Source organism: Uranotaenia lowii, chromosome 2 (assembly GCF_029784155.1).
Source record: "Uranotaenia lowii strain MFRU-FL chromosome 2, ASM2978415v1, whole genome shotgun sequence".
Lineage (NCBI taxonomy): Eukaryota > Metazoa > Arthropoda > Insecta > Diptera > Culicidae > Uranotaenia > Uranotaenia lowii.
Genome location: NC_073692.1, coordinates 411,613,967 through 411,632,457, shown reverse-complemented (window position 1 = coordinate 411,632,457; position 18,491 = coordinate 411,613,967). Strand labels below are relative to the sequence as shown.

General features: G+C 37.0%; 1 protein-coding gene across 1 annotated transcript; it reads right to left on the bottom strand.

Annotated features, from left to right (window-relative positions):
- Positions 1-12,414: 12,414 nt before the first annotated feature.
- On the bottom strand, positions 12,415-14,149 carry LOC129748358 (uncharacterized). Its single transcript, XM_055742958.1, has 3 exons — positions 13,924-14,149; positions 13,663-13,859; positions 12,415-13,602 (listed from the first exon to the last, which is right to left on the bottom strand). The coding sequence occupies exons 1-3, from the start codon at positions 13,991-13,993 to the stop codon at positions 12,439-12,441; spliced, it is 1,431 nt and encodes a 476-aa protein (XP_055598933.1). The 5' UTR covers positions 13,994-14,149; the 3' UTR covers positions 12,415-12,438.
- Between the last annotated feature and the right edge of the window lie 4,342 nt (positions 14,150-18,491).

Sequence of the window (18,491 nt, the reverse complement as noted above, 5' to 3'; positions counted from 1 at the left end):
TACCCTTCCCCAGACACGAGATACTCAAGGCTTTTATGCCTGGAGTTCTCTGATATTTAGTGCTAAAGGTCCAAGGTTCGAATAAACTTTATTCCTAATTCCAAAGAAGTGCCTTGATAGACTGAGACAGTTCCATGAGTAAAGGGCGAACACGAAATTATTGCGACACATTCAACAGGGCATAACTTTTTTACCATTGCACAATGGGGAAAAAAGTGTATAAACCGCGTAGAAACTCAATATCTTCCCTCCTACACAAAACAAACCTATGAAAAAGTCTCAAGCTTTGGATGTTTCCCTTTGCTCCCCCCCTTTGCTCAACATCTGTCTCATCGAAATTTTCTTGGAAAGTTTTAGCGGATTCCTTTGACAGTGATCACTTTCCGATTCTGATAACAACCCCACTAGAAAAATCGGAATTGACTAACGGGTGTTAAATGAGAATTTTTTCAATCACATATAAAAAAAATGTTATTTTTTTTTTCATCGATTTCAGTATTTTTTATAAATAACATAATGTATTTTCTTCAAAAAAATGTGAGTGAATGTTTGAGTAAGGGCCGTGGTCTGATGTTCGACGCAACTTTGTCGCGATGCTCTAACAAGAACGTTGTATGGCACTTACGTCCATTTTCCGGATACAATTCCGGATTCTTGTAGTCAGTTGCTTCGTGTCCTTGGCCCTCCAATTGTTTTTATTCACTAGGGCACTGAGTGAACCAAAGAAATCCTCTATTGGGTGGCACTGGGGCAAGTTTCTTGGGTTACGATCTTTCGGCACGAATGGTATCTTTTTCTCCTCAAGGTACGCCAGCCAGCCAGAACGAATGACGTCCCGCGGTATTTTTTGGTCATCCACCGGCACTGTGATTTAACCGTCTCAATCTGCTCCTCCGTGTATTCCGGCGACCTCGTCTTCTTCCTGCAGACGATTCCTTCCATTTTGAGGGTACGATGGATCAATACGTGGGAGCAGCCATATTTCCGACCGGCGTCACGCAGGCTGGTTGCGTCCTTGTTGTCAAACAGCTTCTTTAACGATGTCTTCCTTTGCTTCGTCATTATCGTCACCGGACGACCACTTCCGACCTTCCGCTCTACGTTCAGGGAACCCAGGATACGATATACCATACTGACAGGTACATTTTCTTCCTTAAAATGTGCCACCGTGAACTTTTTTCCTTGCTGGAAATGCGTTTCGTAGAACCGTACAATGCGTTCGCGGAGCACGTGCTGTTTCGACGCCATCTTTGCTTTGACTAAATTCAAACTAGCGAAACCAAACACGCCTACTGTTTCTAGGGAGCCCAAAGAGCAATTTTCTGGGAGAAAGAAAATTTTACGCTCTTTATTTGAGTTACTGAAAGGTATTGAAAACATTCTCATTTTGTATTTAACACCCGTTAAAAAAATAAGATGGATTTATTCACGAGCAAATTGGGAATTATATGAACATCTTACTGCTATGTGCTTACTGCTACCCAGGTGAAACGATTATTGTTGAACGATTCACGAATGTAATTATTCAAGCAGCTGAAAAAAAGCAGTACCTTGCTGATGCTGTTAAATTGCGTCGTAAAAATTTGCGTTCACTAAGAAGACTTGACAAGAATGATCCCCGTAAAACAGAGATGCTTAAGAAATTTCAAGAATCGCGTTTATCCTGCCGTAGAATAATTCGAGATGCGAAACAACACAGTTGGGAAGATTTTGTTCAGTCTATAAACCCTGAAAGTACATCATCAATGATTTGGAATCGTATTAATCGCCTCCGAGGTAAGAGACCATCAAACAACATAATACTGAATCTTTCCACAGGTTTTACTGATAATTGTAGGGGGAAGTGTTCCTAAATGCGCATGTTAGGTAATATGCGCATACAGCCGATTGACGATATGGCTAGAGATTCATCATATCTAATCAGTGCAGTTTGAGGGTAGTACGCTTTTAACACATGGCATGAAAAAATTAAATTGTTATATGAAGTCGAAAAAATTTAAAAATTCAAACAAGATTTTTGTCAGTTTTGATATAATATATTGAATTTTAATTATCGTGCGTATAGATTCTGTGAACAAAAATTTTAATGGTTTTTCTTTCTTATTCATCTGGAAATCGGAAATTCAACAAATTGAAGCTTTTGGCAAAGTTGTAGATGATAAGATATTGGAATACGAGACAGGTTCTGAATGCCCATATCAAGGCAGGTTAAATGCCTATATCAAGAAAAATAGATTATTGTTATAAATTTTTTACTTTCTATCATTTAAACATTAAATCTACGCTCAAATCACGATCTTACAGCGAAAAAAGAAGAATTTCATAATGATCCGATAAAAATACAATATGAACAAAATATTACCATGAAATATGGCCATATGGCATACTTAACTATGTTTCATGCAAAAGAACTAGTGATGTAAAAAATTTCACCAAAATTTCAGCCTTGACGTATGCCTAACATCCGTTTCTACCATTTTCAATTAAATAATTTCAAAATATTGCGAGTGTAAATGAAATATAGCTTAAAACATAAATATGCGCATTTAGCCCGCCGGTTTCGGAAATCTGCTATTTTGACTTCTTTTATTATAAAATTATTTTCACAAAAACTGTAAGAGATTTTAACAGAAAAATTGCTCTTACGTATAGAAAACAGATGTCCGCTCATGTGCATATAGTTTTCAGGCTCCTATCTATCGGAATATGGGAGAAAATGAGTGTTTTCCTTAATATGCGCATATTACCCGCCTCTCCCCTACTACAGTAGCCAATGCATTGGCTGATGAATATGAGCAAAGATCATCTGATACCAATTATCCAAGAAAATATGTCAACATGAAAAAGAAAGCTGAATCCATCTTTGATAAAACGGACCGACCTTATCTTGAACGACTAGATAATATGGATTTTAAAATTGAAGAATTAATGTGGGCATTGAATCGCAAAGGTGGTAAATCTACAGGAAACGATGATGTTGGTTACCCCCTACTGCAAAGGTTGCCATACTCATCAAAAGTGGCTCTTTTGGAATTATTCAACAGAATTTGGGAAAAGGGCGATTTTCCAAAACAATGGAAAGAAGGTACTGTCATTCCCATACCAAAACCAGATGGTAGCCGTAGCAAACCCGAGGGGTTTCGACCAATAACTTTACTTAGCTGCATCGGAAAACTTGTTGAAAGATTAGTTAAACGTCGATTCGTCACTGAACTAGAAAGTAATCAAAAACTAGACATACGCATACGACAGCACGCTTTCAGAGCAGGAGGTGGTGTTGATACCTATTGAGCTGATTTGGAAAACCTCTTAATCACCAATGATAATGAACATGCAGAACTTATATCCTTGGATATATCTAAAGCCTACGATACAACATGTAGACATGCTATTTTACAAACTTTGATAAAGTGGAAAATTCAGGGTAGATTGCTCAATATGCTTCGTAGTTTTCTCACTAATAGAACTTTTCGAGTACTTGCAAACGATGTAACCTCATCACTGCGTACGGCTGAGAACGGAGTACCACAAGGCTCGATTCTTTCGGTTTCCTTGTTTTTGGTGGCCATGCAGCCTATTTTCGAACAGATTCCCAACGGTGTTGACATTTTATTGTATGCTGACGACGTGCTCTTAGTGGTAAAAGGGACAAACACAATAGAAGTCCGTAAACTCTTAAGAAATGCTGTTGTAAAAATAGATTCTTGGAGCAAAAATGTAGGATTTACAATGTCTCCAAACAAATCCAAACATATGCATTTATGTAACATCACACATCGGAAACGTGGTCGTGCCATAAAACTTAATCGAGTAGTGATAAGCCAAGAGTAAGGGAGATGAGGATTTTAGGCATTCTCATAGATCAAAAAATGAATTTCATTCAACATTTTAACTTGATTAAAAGAAGCTGTGAAAATCGAACAAGAATTTTTAGAATTTTAGGAAATAAATGTGAAAAGAGGGAACCGCAGAATACTTCTTACCACTGGATTTTCTTTGATTGTTTCAAAACTGCTGTATGGAGTCGGCTTCCTTAGTCAAAATACAGAAAAATTGTTTGAAATTCTTGCTCCTACTTACAACTCTGTAGTAAGACTTGCATCTGGTGCATTTCGATCAAGTCCAGTAACATCCATGCATTCTGAATCTGGCTGTCTTCCCTTTGATATGCTGGTTATTCAGCTTGTAATCCGATTAAGCGAAAAATTGAACGATGCTAATTTTACGTCTTTTGCCAGAATTTCAACACTGTACTATGAAACAACTGGCTGTACAATCCCTACAATATCAAAACTAAGGCTGTTGACGAGCCCACTGTGCCAACGTCTGCTGAGAAGTGAGTCCCGGCGACATCTGTAATTGATCTTATCACTCACGGGGAAGTGTAGAATGATGACAAATGATAAACGTCAATTAGAGGTAAAAAAACGTGCTTGCCTTCCATCGATAGAAGTTATCTGATCAATTATTTACCAAATTATACTTAGACAGCCTGTTACCCAGTTCCACAGTGAGAGTTATCATCTCAGTAGGAAATCTTAATATTATATCCTCATCTACTCGGTAAGAACCTTTCATTAAATACCCGACAACGTTAGTTTCACTCATATTTACATTGTAAACAGGAACTGGCAAATCGGCAAAGCCTTTGAAGTAGTGTCGAAAATACCGTATAAACACCTATATGCACTTGAATTGTAAGTTCCCCTATTATTATTCATTTCATCCTACCTCTTAAACCTAAACACAAAATAAGTTTCAGTTTGAAGCATCTGCTATCAGAAAACAGTGTTTTCCTCCAACGGTATCGACAACAAAGGCGATGCATAGACCGGGAATGGAATTTTAAAGAACCTCAAATAGATGATAGAATCAAACAATGTCTGAAAGCTGGGACATGTAGACACAAAGTTGTTCCGACTTTCAAAGCGTTTATATATGATAAATACCACGATTATAATATCATTTATACTGATGGATCTAAGACTAACGATGGAACAGGGGCAGCTCTGGTTGACGGAGAAACTGTAATGGAATTTCCACTTCCGGGTAGTTGTAGCATATTTTCGGCTGAAGCATACGCACTTAAACAGACTGTAGCAGAAAGTATACCTGATGGGAAAAATTTGATATTGAGCGACTCAGCAAGTTGCCCTGACGCTCTGAAAAGAGGGCGCTCCAAACACTCATGGAATCAGAAAATCGAAAAATTGATCCAGACCCGAAATGTGGTATTCGCGTGGATACCAGGACACTCAGGAATATTTGGGAATGATAAAGCAGACTTCCATGCAAATGAGGCTCGTAAAATTCCTCCTCAAAATATCTCATTACCATCTCAGGATGCAGTCTTCGAAATAAGACGAATTTGGAATAAATGGACAACCTGGTGGCAATCGAGATGTTCTCTACGCATCAACAAACCTTATCCAACCAAACATGTTGATCGAAAATGCGCTTCTGAACAACGTGTTCTAACCCGGTTGCGCATTGGACACACTAGATTCACACATTCATATTTATTCGAACGCAACAGCCCGCCAACATGTTAATTTTGCGGCGTCATAAGAACAGTTGAACACATCATCATCGACTGTAAAGGCTACGAAGAACCCCAAAAAAAGTAACAGGGACGATTTATGAAGTTTTAGTGAATGATCCAGAGAAGGAAAAAAATCTCATAAAATTTTTGAAAGGGGGTAAACTATTAAAACTTATTTAAATAGGTTAAAATTAATTTTAATTAGCGGTAGTTTAGTAGTTATATTGTTTAGTATTATAATATTAATAATTTTTTTTAAAGACACGAATACCCCAGGAATAAAATGTCTAAAATAAACCATAATAATAATATGAAAAAGTACTTTTCTTAAGTGAAAATTTCCAGAGAAGCGATTGGACATACATGGTTTAAGACGCCGCACGAGCTTACAAACGGAGTTATAGTGCCTTTTTAAACCCTAATACCCCTATATTTTGTTTTTGTTTGTTTATTTTTATTTAACGACCGTTTAACAGCTTAGGTCATTCTGGTCGAAATATTTTGTGAACAATCAGAAAAAACCTATTAAGACTTGAAAAATTTGAACAAAAATTGACCTATCTTGTGTAATTTTTTCTGGGAAATCGAATGAACCGCACGTTTCGGAAAATGAAGTTATGGCTGTTTTTACCCTCAATTCCCCTGTATTTTTCAATTATTTCTGAAAAAAGCATGTTCGAACTTCAAAATTTTCAACCAATGAGACGAATCTTATGTGATTTTTTTCAAGGAATTGAATGGAGGCTATTTGAGCGACCGCACGCTTTAGATAATGAAGTTCTGGGTTTTTTAACCCTCAATTCCCTTACATTTTTTCAAATAATTGAGAAAACGCATGTTCGACCATTTTGAACAAAATGTGGCTTATATTTTGTGATTTTTTTCGAGGAATCCAATAAAGGTTATTTGAGCCACCGCTTGCTTCAGAAAATGGAGTTATGGCTATTTTTACCCTGAATTTCCCTACATTTTTCCATTATTTCAGAAAAAAGCATGTTTGGACTTAAAATTATTGAACCAAATGGGGCTAATCTTGTGTATTTTTTTTTCGAGGAATCCAACGAAGCCTATTTGAGTCACAGCACGGATTTGCAAAATGGAGTTATGGCTGTTTTACCTTCAATTTCCCTATATTTTTCAAATATTTCAGAAAAAGCGTATGACGAATCATGTGTGATTTTTGTGTGTAAGTTTTTTCAAAATTTTTAACTACGAACTTTCTGAAATAATTGAAAAATGTAGGGGAATTGAGGGTAAAAACTTCAAAACTCCATATTCCGAAACGTGCGGTGTCTCGAACAGCCTTCATAAAACTCCTTGGAAAAAATCCCATAAGATAAGTCTCATTGGATTCAAAGTTGTCAGGTCCGAACATGCTTTTTCTGACTATTTGAAAAATGTAAGGGAACTGTGGGTAAAACAGCCATAACTCCTGTTTCCAATGCGTGCGGTTGCTCAAATAGGCTTCGTTGGATTCCTTGGAAAAAATCACACATCACCTGGAAGAGAGATAAAAATATTATTTCTTGAAATAATTAGTTTAGCGACTTGATGTTTTGACAAAAGTTGTAGATCTGATTGATTATGCAACTTTGTTGAAGACACCATAAAGATCCCATGAAAATCATAAAAGTTACAAGCATTTTAAAAATAACGAGCATTTTAACAAGTAATTTTGAGTTTTTATTTGATATCCTTTTTAGTATACGATTTACAAACTTGGTGTATTTAAAAAGTTGTTCAAATTGTTGAAACACACAATTTTGTGGAACATTGCAAATACATATTTCAACTAAGAAAGGAGATATACTACCTTCAAATTATCCAAAATAATGCCTTTTTTCAGTGAGTTATAACATTAAGAGTTCGGACGAGTTCGTATAATTTTTTGAGTGGGTTTTGTTGGCCAAGTTTTTAGCATTCCATTGATATATAAATTAAACATTAGTTTTGGATAGATTTTTTACAAACTAGCAATCAAAAAGCGACTCGGTTGGTCGAGGATAAAGAAACTTATAAACAGATCCAAAGAATGTTCAAAGAAGCACATCGTGAATCCTATTCGGTATATATTTCAAAAATCGAAAGAGAAATTAAATCCGATCCACGCCAGTTCTGGAAATTCGTCAATTCAAAAAAGAAAAATAAACAAAAGTTCGTGAACATAAAGTATAGAGACAGTACATCTACGGATTCTCAAGGCTCCGCCCAACTTTTTGCCGAATTTTTTAAAACTAGTTACCAGTCATCGGAAGCCTCTGGTTTATTAGTAACTTCACAAGACCCCCTAGTAAATGAGATTAGTTTGACGATTCTCGAAATCGAGACAGGTATTGAAGATCTAGACCCTACTAAATCATCTGGTCCTGATGGAATACCGAACACGTTGATCAAAGCTTGTTGCAGGGAATTGGCGCGCCCTTTGATGTTATTGTTCAATTCATCGCTACGTGCAGGATTATTTCCATCCATTTGGAAGCTATCACGAGTGACTCCAATTCATAAAAAAGGATCGAAACATTTGGCAGAGAACTACAGAGGAGTGGCTATACTCTCAGCATTACCCAAACTCTTTGAAAAGCTAATTTATCAACGGCTATATCCTATAATCGAACACAGGATTTCGCCTTGCCAACACGGTTTCTTTAAGAAACGGTCAGTGGTAACGAATTTGTGCGAGTTCACTACCCGTGTATTGGATTGGATGGTTAAGGGATATCAAGTGGACTGCATTTACACTGATATGTCAAAAGCCTTTGACGTAGCAGGAATTGATGAAATTTTGGAAGCGTCCTCAAAAATAGGTATCGGAGGAAACATTCTTAGTTGGATAAAGACCTACCTAATGAACAGACGACTATTCGTATCGGTAAATTCAAATAATTCTGAACCATATAAAGCGTCTTCAGGAGTACCTCAAGGTAGTCATTTGGGACCCCTTCTCTTCATTATATTGATGAACAGCTTACCAGAAGTGCTTTCGGACGCATTCGTGCTTATCTATGCCGACGATGTTAAATTATTCATGCCTGTTAAAAGGATTAATGATTGTGAAAAACTTCAACGTGATTTGAATGCGTTCACAGATTTTACGACCAGAACAAAACTGAAACTAAACGGCTCAAAATGCGCAGTCATATCATTCACGAGGAGCTTCACACCGATCCAGCATACTTACACTCTTGGCGGAGAAGACATAAGCAGAGTTTTCAGCGTACAAGATTTGGGCGTTAAACTGGATTCCGGATTGACTTTCAAGGACCACATAAATAGCCTTGTATCAGACGGACTTGCACTTTTTGGAGTGGTGAGGCGGTTTGCTGGAGAGCTGGAAGACCCCTACACAATAAAAAGCCTGTACGTTAGCATGGTAAGATCGAAATTCGACTTTGCGAGCATAGTTTGGAGACCAATGTACCATGTGCATATAAATCGATTGGAATCCGTCCAGAAGCGATTCGTGAAATTCGCAGTTAGGAATCTTGGTTGGGCAAACGACATGCCAGAGTATAAAAATCTGTGTCACTTGTTGGATCTGGATTTGTTAGAGGACCGGCACCGCATCAACGATTTTTTATTCTTTTTAAAAATAGATCGAGGTATCGTGAATTCGACCTTTTTGAGTTCCCGATTGACGGCTAATTCCAGTACCTTGGCTCTTAGAAGACGTAGACGTTACGCTCTTGAAAATCGAAGAACAAATTACAGTCGCAACGAGCCAGCATTCCGATTTATGAGAGAAGTTAACAGCATTAATAATATTATAGATTTAAACTGCAGTGTTCAAACAGTGAAAAATCAGTATGTGGTATATTTAAGGAGGCAATTATATATAAGATAATTTTTAAGATATCGGGATGACGGGCTCAGCCTATATATCCATCAATAAATCAAATCTACCAAAAATCAAAAAAGGAACTTTTTCCTCTAAAAACAGGAAAAATTGAGGGTTTTTTTCTTCGAATTTTAAGTGTTTCTAGAGGAAAACTCCCATTATTGATTGCTTGTTTGCAGAAAACCTATCAAAAACTAATGTTAAATTTATATATCAATGGAAAGCTAATAACTTGACCAAAAAAAACCCACTCAAAAAATTATACGAACTCGTCCAAACTCTTAAGGTTATAACTCACTGAAAAAAGGCATTATTTTGGATAATTTGTAGTATATCTGCTTTCTTAGTTGAAATATGTATTTGCAATGTTCCACAAAATTGTGTGTTTCAACAAGTTGAACAACTTTTTCAAATACACCAAGTTTGTAAATCGTATACTGAAAAAGATATTAAATAAAAACTCAAAATTACTTGTTAAAATGCTCGTTATTTTTAAAATGCTTGTAACTTTTATGATTTTCATGGGATCTTTATGGTGTCTTCAACAAAGTTCCTTAAAATAATGAGATCTACAACTTTTGTCAGTACATCAAGTCTCTTAACTAATTATTTCAAGAAATAATCCTCAAAAAATATAAAAATGTTTCGAAGACATCAAATGTCTACCGTTTACCGTTTGTCCGCAAATAATTTTGATCGCTTATTAGGTGCATTTACCCCTGTGTGCGGCGTCTGAAACTATGTCCAATCGCTTCTCTGGAAATTTTCACTAAAGGAAAGTACTTTTTCATGAATTTGTTTCGAGGAAGAGGGAAGATATTGAATTTCTTCGCGGTTTTTACCCTTTTTTCCCCATTGTGCATTGGGTAAAAATCAACCAAATTTTGCACACTTTCTCATTGATGTGTATTGTTAACATGCTCGTCAAACTCCGATGTCGTGTTTTTCGATTCAATGAAAATGGAGGTGAACCAACGCAAGTCGAGAAAACAAATTCTTTCCAAACACCTTGAATTTTCTTACCAGTCGCACCGGCAGTTGGGAAAAATATTGAAGATTTACCATTTAACCGTCTCAAGAGTGTTGAAGCGGTTCCAGGAGCAGTTGAAGTTGAACCACGGTAAAGTAGCTGGAAGAAAACCGGGACCGGAAAACAAAAAGACGGAGGGGAAGGTGAAGCGGATGTTTAAAGCAAATCCCAACGTCTCAAGACGTGATTTGACTAAAAAGATCGGGAAGTCGCAGAGCTACGTCCAGAATGCAAAGAAGAGAGCTGGATTACATACATACAAGGTAGAGAACTTCCCAAATCGCTATAAGTGGAAACAATCGACGGTTAAAACTCGGGCACGGAAGCTCTACGAGAAGATCCTGAAAAAATATGGCTGCAGTGTGATGGACGACGAAACGTATGTAAAAGCCGATTTTAAGCAAATTCCGGGGTTGAAGTTTTTCACTGGCAAGAGCAAGTTCGATGTGGACGACAAATTTAAGAAGAAGAAAATGTCGAAGTTCGCCTCCAAATATCTCGCTTGGCAGGCCATCTGCTCTTGCGGACTGAGGAGTGAGCCTTTCGTGACAAAGGGCACAGTAAATGGCGAGATCTACAAATCTGAGTGTCTCGAGAAGCGCCTTTTTCCGTTCTTGCAGCAGCACGATGAAGATCCGCTATTTTGGCAAGATTTGGCATCATGCCACTATTCTAAAATTGTCCTGGAGTGGTATGAGGCCGATTCTGTCCATTTTGAAGGACATGAACCTGTCAAACCTTCCGGAACTGTGCCCGGAGGAGCAGTACTGGGCAATAATTTAGCGGGAACTTCGGAAGAGCAAGAAGACATTCAAAGACGAGAAGAACATGTTAAGAAAATGAAAAAAACTGAAAAACTGATACTGTAAAGACTTTGATGGAGGACATCGAGCGAAAATGCGTTCAATTTTGCACTCGAGGCTCCATCAACTAATTTTTCTTTTGATTTTGGAAGTAAATTTTTTTTTTTTTTTTAGGTTTATTTATGACACTTTACCACCTTGTGGCATTCGTGTCTAATGGAAGTAAATGTATGTATAAAACTACAATGAAATTTTGGTTTGATTCTAAACATTATAAGAAAACTGGCATGACATATTCGGTTTCGCAATAATTTCGTGTTCACCTTACAAATAGAAAGTACCTAGTAGAATTAGCCCGACTTTCGCTTACAGACTCCATTATTAGTCTTGTTAGGTCATGGAATGGTTCGGATAAGCTATACCGGACAATCTTTTGAATAAAAAACCTTTTTTTTGGCTTTCTTACAGAAAGGCATAGGGAACGGTCAGTTGGGGATATCATTAATTAAGGGTCCAAGACCCCACTTTATAGGTACCAATCGACTCAGCTTGACGAGTTACGATGATGTCCGGGAATTTGTATGTTCCATAAAAACGTTCTTAACACATTAACTCCTATTCTAGGTTTCACGATTTTGATGAATTTAGTATCAAAAAATTGCATTTTTTTTCCTGTAGGACTTATTTCAAAACCAAAAAAAAAACAAAATTGTTTAAAATTTTTCTATTCCATAGAACATATCATGCTTACGTTGGCTCCAAAAAAGGTAGACATTTGCTCAGCAGCAGTAGCCAGCAATCGCTAAATTAATTACAAAGGCGATCAAAAATTTGACAAAAATTTCATAAAACAGCAGAGAATCGATCCCACGCCATCTAGCATGAGAGTTTAGGAGGTTAACCCCTTGACCACTAGTGAGCGTCGAGATATGTGGCTCTCAAACTTTAACAGTTTGAATTATTTGGATTATAAATGAACTCGTTGAATATAAGTTCGTTTATCCTCCAAAAAACGTACTGGGCACCTTTTTTTATATTGAGTTTAGTAATTTTTGCTATCGATTTTCTTTAATCATAATCTTTTTTATAGATTAATAATAAATAATTCAGAAATAAGGAATCCATTATTGTGTCATTTATTTCCAAAGATAATTGACACTCTGTAAGAAAGCCTCCAATCCACTGATAAGTGTATTAAATCGGGTTTTTAAATAAATATTTATTCCCTTCATGGTTGATTCGCTTCCATTTGCACCTTGTAACTTCGATGGTTCAACCCTTGCTTCGCGAACTCCGCACTCGCCTGCCGCAGTGACATTCGGGCCGTCTCCGGTAGCAGCAGGAAGAAGGCACCACTCAGTGCCACCAGCGGAACTCCACACCCGACCAGCACGTCCCCGATGTACACACGGGTGGCCGAATGCATAATGCAAACGAAGATCAGCTGGAAGATGTTTTCCACCGTTAGGACGGCTCCTATTGAGGCCGATTTCTTGAGGAGAGGGAAGGCCTCCGATAGGTACACATCCGGGATGAAGGTTGATCCGAGGGAAGCTAGCACCTCGTAGGTTAGCACAATTCCGATCGCTACGTCCCGATCTAAAGATTGACTGGTCAGGAAGATGATACCCAGGATGGTCAATATGATCCCTGAGGTGAGTGTTGAAAAGGTGAAGGAGATCTTGCGACCGTATTTGTCCACGGTAAAGATAGCGAGGAGCATGACAACGGCCCTAACCAAGCTAATGATCAGTGCTGAAGAATTGTAGGTACTAGAAAGGAACAAAGTACTCAGGATCAGAATTCTAACAATGTTGAGGGCCATGTTGAAGGACAGCACTGTTGCGACCTTGGCGAGTGCCAGCACAACTAGAGGTCGAAGGTTTCCATCGGATAACATCGATTTCGAGCGTTGTTCTTCCTCCGAAACCATGGCTTTAAGCTCGTTAAAGTCGTTTCGGAGTTCCCACGTTTCAACCGACTCTGTTCGTAATTTCATCATCGTTTTGATGGCCATATCGTCGCGTCCACGCTTCAACAGGAACACCGGTGATTCATGGAATATGAAATAGGAGAGCAGTCCACCGAAAACGGTCAAAACAATTCCCAGAATTCCGACTAGTCTTAGGGGATTCATTCCGTAGTTGTACATTTCCATTGGGCTTATGATTCCGAAAATCAGCACCCCGATCATGAGGACCTGACTCATAGACGCTACAATAGAACCACGCATTCGGTTGATTGCAATTTCACCAGAGTGAATGAGCAGCACCAAGTAGGCTACGCCATGACTGAAGCCAATCAAGACTCGAGCAATGGCAACGCCTGCTATTTCCTCTGGGACTGCCGTTAAGAGAATGCTTCCAACTAGAGTCGGTACGAGAAAAATACGCTAAAACAAGAAACTAAAATATGAATCACTAAATAATTATTAATTGTGTTAGAAACTCACCGAAATAACGTTCTTAGGGTACCGTTCAACCAGAATGTAACCGACCAGTGTTCCCAGCATGGCGGCCAGGTAGAAAGACAGTGACACCATCAGAACTTCACCACTGGAGTGGCCCAGTGTCCAAGCCTGCAGCGAATACTCCACGTTGAATATCGTTGATCCGATGACCATTCCACTGACCATTAGCGTCATGGCATCTGGAAGTTGGTTTGCCATTTTATAAATAATTTCCTAACTGAAGTTACCGTTTTCAGTACTTACAAGCTGTCAAGGTGTTGGATTGTGGCTTGTTCTTCTGGTTCCGCTGGAACCATTCGCTGCAGCCTCCCATTTTGCAGAAATTAACTTAAAAACTTTCGAATTGGTTAATCTCAAAACAATCGAAACTTGTCGAAAATGGTATTAAAACTACACGTAGTACCGAGCTCTACGCTATCGGAACCCTAATGACCGTTCGATTGGTGGAAGATAAAATATGGAAAAAATTGTTTTCGTTTATATTCCTTTCGGTCACTGGGGTTGACTCGAACTGATAAAGGTAATCGATTTACCAATTTTCGCTGTTATCTGAGTATGGTTAAACAAGGGTGAGGTCCCCAGAAAGAGGTAAATTGGTTATATTTTGAGGTATCACACGTCTAAGGTATCAGACATTTTAAATTCCAAAACTCCTAAAAAAAAATTATGAGTAAAGCATCCTGAAGTGTCGAATAGAAAGCACTTTTTTTCTTTTTTTTTAGGATTAACAAGCATTTTACCCTAATACAACCATACCGGACTCCATGTGATAAAAATGTTCGGCGAAAGACGACGAAATACGGTGAATGCAATGCATCATTGGCATGAATCACGTACACAAAACATCTTATCAGCTATTCTGCTGAATTTCGTAAATTGGTTTTGAAACTAAGATGTCTTCATTGAAATCCCTCATTGTGATTCAGATTAGAATTATTTTGGTTATCTCGCTGGATTCCCAAACCGGAGTTTTCGTCAACATCAGCGCCGGCGACATACACTGATGTTGAGAAACACGTCTTTTCGTTTTCGATTATCGTTTATTACAGGATAACTTATGATACTGAGCTGGTTGCTTTTATACCCTAGCCGTTGATATTTACTACTACCATAGTAACCAGAACTGCTAGGATACTTATTTACTAGGTGCATAGCAACTTGAGTAACGGGAAATCATTTGATCCTAAAAGGTTTTTGAAAATAACTGTTAACAAACATGTCAGAAAATAGGCTAGCCTCCGGTGGAATTTATTACTAAAGGGCGAACACGAAATTATTGCGACACCGAAAATGTCATGCCAATTATCTTATAATGTTTGTAACCGGTTGGTTACAAATTGTTGATTTTTGTTTTTATTTTGTAAGTTTTTATGTTGAGCTCTAGAAAATGCATGTTTCTTGTTCAGTCTTACAACAAGATAGTACCACAGTAGGCTACATTTTACTGCTGGCTGCTGTCAATTAAAAGCAGGAAAGAAAAAGAGAAAATGAAAGGCGAATAGAAAGCTTGCTTCCGGAAAATTCGCTCTCCACCACCTACACCAGGCGTCCGTGTGTAAAGTCATAAGTATTGAATATATTGACAGTTCTTTACGAACACTACCTTACCGAAAGGCCGGGGAACTGAAATGAAGGAAGAAAATTCGTCAATGATCACACAAATTGTGCAGCCAATGATTAAATTTGTGGTAATTTGTGACAGTTTGTTAAAGAAAATTAGAAGGTTTGAGTTCAAATGAGAAAAACCAGTGCTCAGAGAGAGTGAAAATGTGCAAATTGTTGCAATTTGTGTAGCAGTTGTGGAATTTTGATCGTTACCACTCCAAATGCAAAGAATTCTCTCTTGATTTCAAGCCCTTGCCTCAGCCCTAACCTCTAAACAAGAATAAAACGATTAATTTTATCAAAAGGACGTACCCAAAACGCGATTTCCCTAAGGCAAAATTGCCGTTTTCGCCCCTTCGAGAAACCGGTGGAGTTTTCAATGTTTTGATTTTGAATGCTACCCAGTGAAGTCAGGCCAAATAATTTATCAATATTACTGATTTTTTAAATCTTAAATAGAAAATCATTATGAAGCCAATATACATAATGTTGTTTTGAAAAACAAAATGGACAGAATTGGCTCCATACCACTCCAGGACACTTTTAGCCCTTTGTCACGAAGGGCTCACTCCTCAGTCCGCAAGAGCAGATGGCCTGACAAACGAGATATTTGGAGGCGAACTTCGACATTTTCTTCACTTAAACAACTTCCTAAAGTAAAACTGATCGAAAAATATTATCTTTTTGCAAAAAATACTTTGATGGAAATTCTATATCTAACAAAATCGGAAAACAAAAGTTTAATCTCACATTTTCAATAGTAAAATTCTAGCACGGGTCGGTTTTAAAGGTTTCTTTTAAAATACTTCCATTTCTGAATTATAGATTGAAATTCAATAACATTGGTTTTCCAATTAAATAAGTTCGTACCAGCAAACCGATTTTAGCACATCTTTATGGATCCTGAGCTTAAAAATTCAATAATATTGCCGAACTTTTTATGGTTACGTGAAATCTGTACGCTAATTGGCGTATAAAATTAAACCACTTTCCGTACGAAACAGTATTTCAAGATACTATTACAAGTATGGAATGTGATGGAATGTGATAATGAAGTAATGTGTACTGAATGTAAAAACGTGGAAAACAACCTTGAGAAAGTTATTACTTGTGCGTATTGTTTTAAAAGTGTCCATCTACGTTGTAAAAATCTAATTGGCAGTGCTGCACGCAAAATGAAAGCACAGCAATATTTTTGTGACCCAAATTGTGCATCTATTTATTCTAAAATTATAACTCTACGTAAAGATCATGAGACAATTATAGAAAATATCAACATGAAAATTGAGGAAACAGTTTATAACGTTGTTTCTAAAGAGTTGACTTCGGTAAAAACGGATATGAGATCAGTTACTTCTGCGATAGAGGCGTCACAGGAATTTTTATCTTCGAAATTTGAAGAAATTCAGACGGATTTCAAAGATTTAAAATCCCGGAATGATGCTCTTGAAGAAGAAGTATCTGGTCTCAAATCCAAACATTCCAAACTTTCAAATCAAGTACAAAAGCTAGAAACGAACCTTGATAGATTCAATAGAGAGGCTATTTCTAAAAATTTAATGATTTTTGGAGTACCGTTTCAAAGTGGCGAGAATACTCTAGAACTTGTTCGTAAAATATGTGGGACTTTTAGTTACGATTTAAAACTTGAATACATAGAAAATGCAGTAAGACTACTTTCTTCGAATAAACCCAACGAAAAGTTACCACCAATTAAAGTATTTCTTAAAGACACTTTTGTTAAAGAAGAGATATTCAATAAAAAACGAAGCTTTGGGAAACTCGCTTCCTCTTTAGTTGACCCGACATTTGTGTTAAACGGAAAACCATTCAATATCACAATTAGGGACGAGCTTACACCTTTATCAATGGAAATTCTGAACGAGTTACGTGAATATCAGGACTTACTAGGAGTAAAATACGTCTGGCCTGGTAGAGGCGGTGCTATCCTTGTAAAACAAACAGATACTTCTAAACCAGATGTTATTAAAACAAAACTTGAAATGAACCATTTTATGAGCAAGCACATCACTCAAGGAAAAAGCGTTTCATCAATTCCCAAGGAAACCCCATCTCCTAAACGCAAAAGGAATAATGATTCAGAATTAAAATAAATTTTATTTGTAAAAGGTCTTGTGATTACCTTTTATATAAATAATTTAATGGATAATCTAATTAATGTATACCATGACAATGTCGATGATTTTAATTTAAGAACTTGTGATAACAATTTAGGAAATTTAAGAGTTTTGCAATGGAATATATGTAGTATGAATAGTTTAAATAAGTTTGACTGTGTGTTGCAGACTATTGAACATTTAAATGTCTGTATTGATGTAATTGTTATTTGTGAAACTTGGGTTGCGAAGCATAACTGTAATATTTATAACATTCCAGGATACACCTCGATCTTTTCTTGCCGTGACCAGTCCTATGGAGGTCTAGCTATGTATATTAACCCTTCGTTTCATAAAGTAACAAATTTGCAACAATTAATGTATGGAAAAAGTGAAAAATCGTATTTTATTTTAATTTTTTTTCTTGATGTACTCATCATTTCCAACTGTTTAAAATGATTTTTAAGAAAAAATAAAAAATCATGAAATGAAAGGTTAAAACAAATTTAAAGTTCAAAATTACTGAAAATAAGGTCATTGAAGGTTTCCATAGGATAAGCATTCAAATATCTTTGAGTGGTCAAGTTTTTAGTGTTCATGGCATCTATAGACCACCCGCATTTCCATTTAACTCATTTTGCGATCAAATTGAATCCTTGTTAGCGTCTGTTGCCGATAACCATTCTTGTCTTATTGTAGGTGATTTTAATGTCCCCATAAATTTAACCAATTTAAATACAGTTACGAAATATAAGTCGATTTTGGAATCCTTTGGTTATGTTTGCACAAACTCCTTCCCCACTAGACCAAAAACTAATAATATTTTAGACCACGTCATTTCTAAGCAGATTGATCTAGGCCGACTGAAAAATGACACTATTTTTACTGATGTGAGCGACCATTTACAGGTTATTACATCCTTTAAATTATCAAGTAATAAACAAATGGCAACTTTAACGAAAGAAATTACTGATCATTGTAAACTGAACAATTTATTTTTGAATTATTTGAATAATGTTCAACTACCAGATAACGTGAATGTTGGTTTGCAAGATATCACAACATCTTACAGCCATTTTCGATCAATGT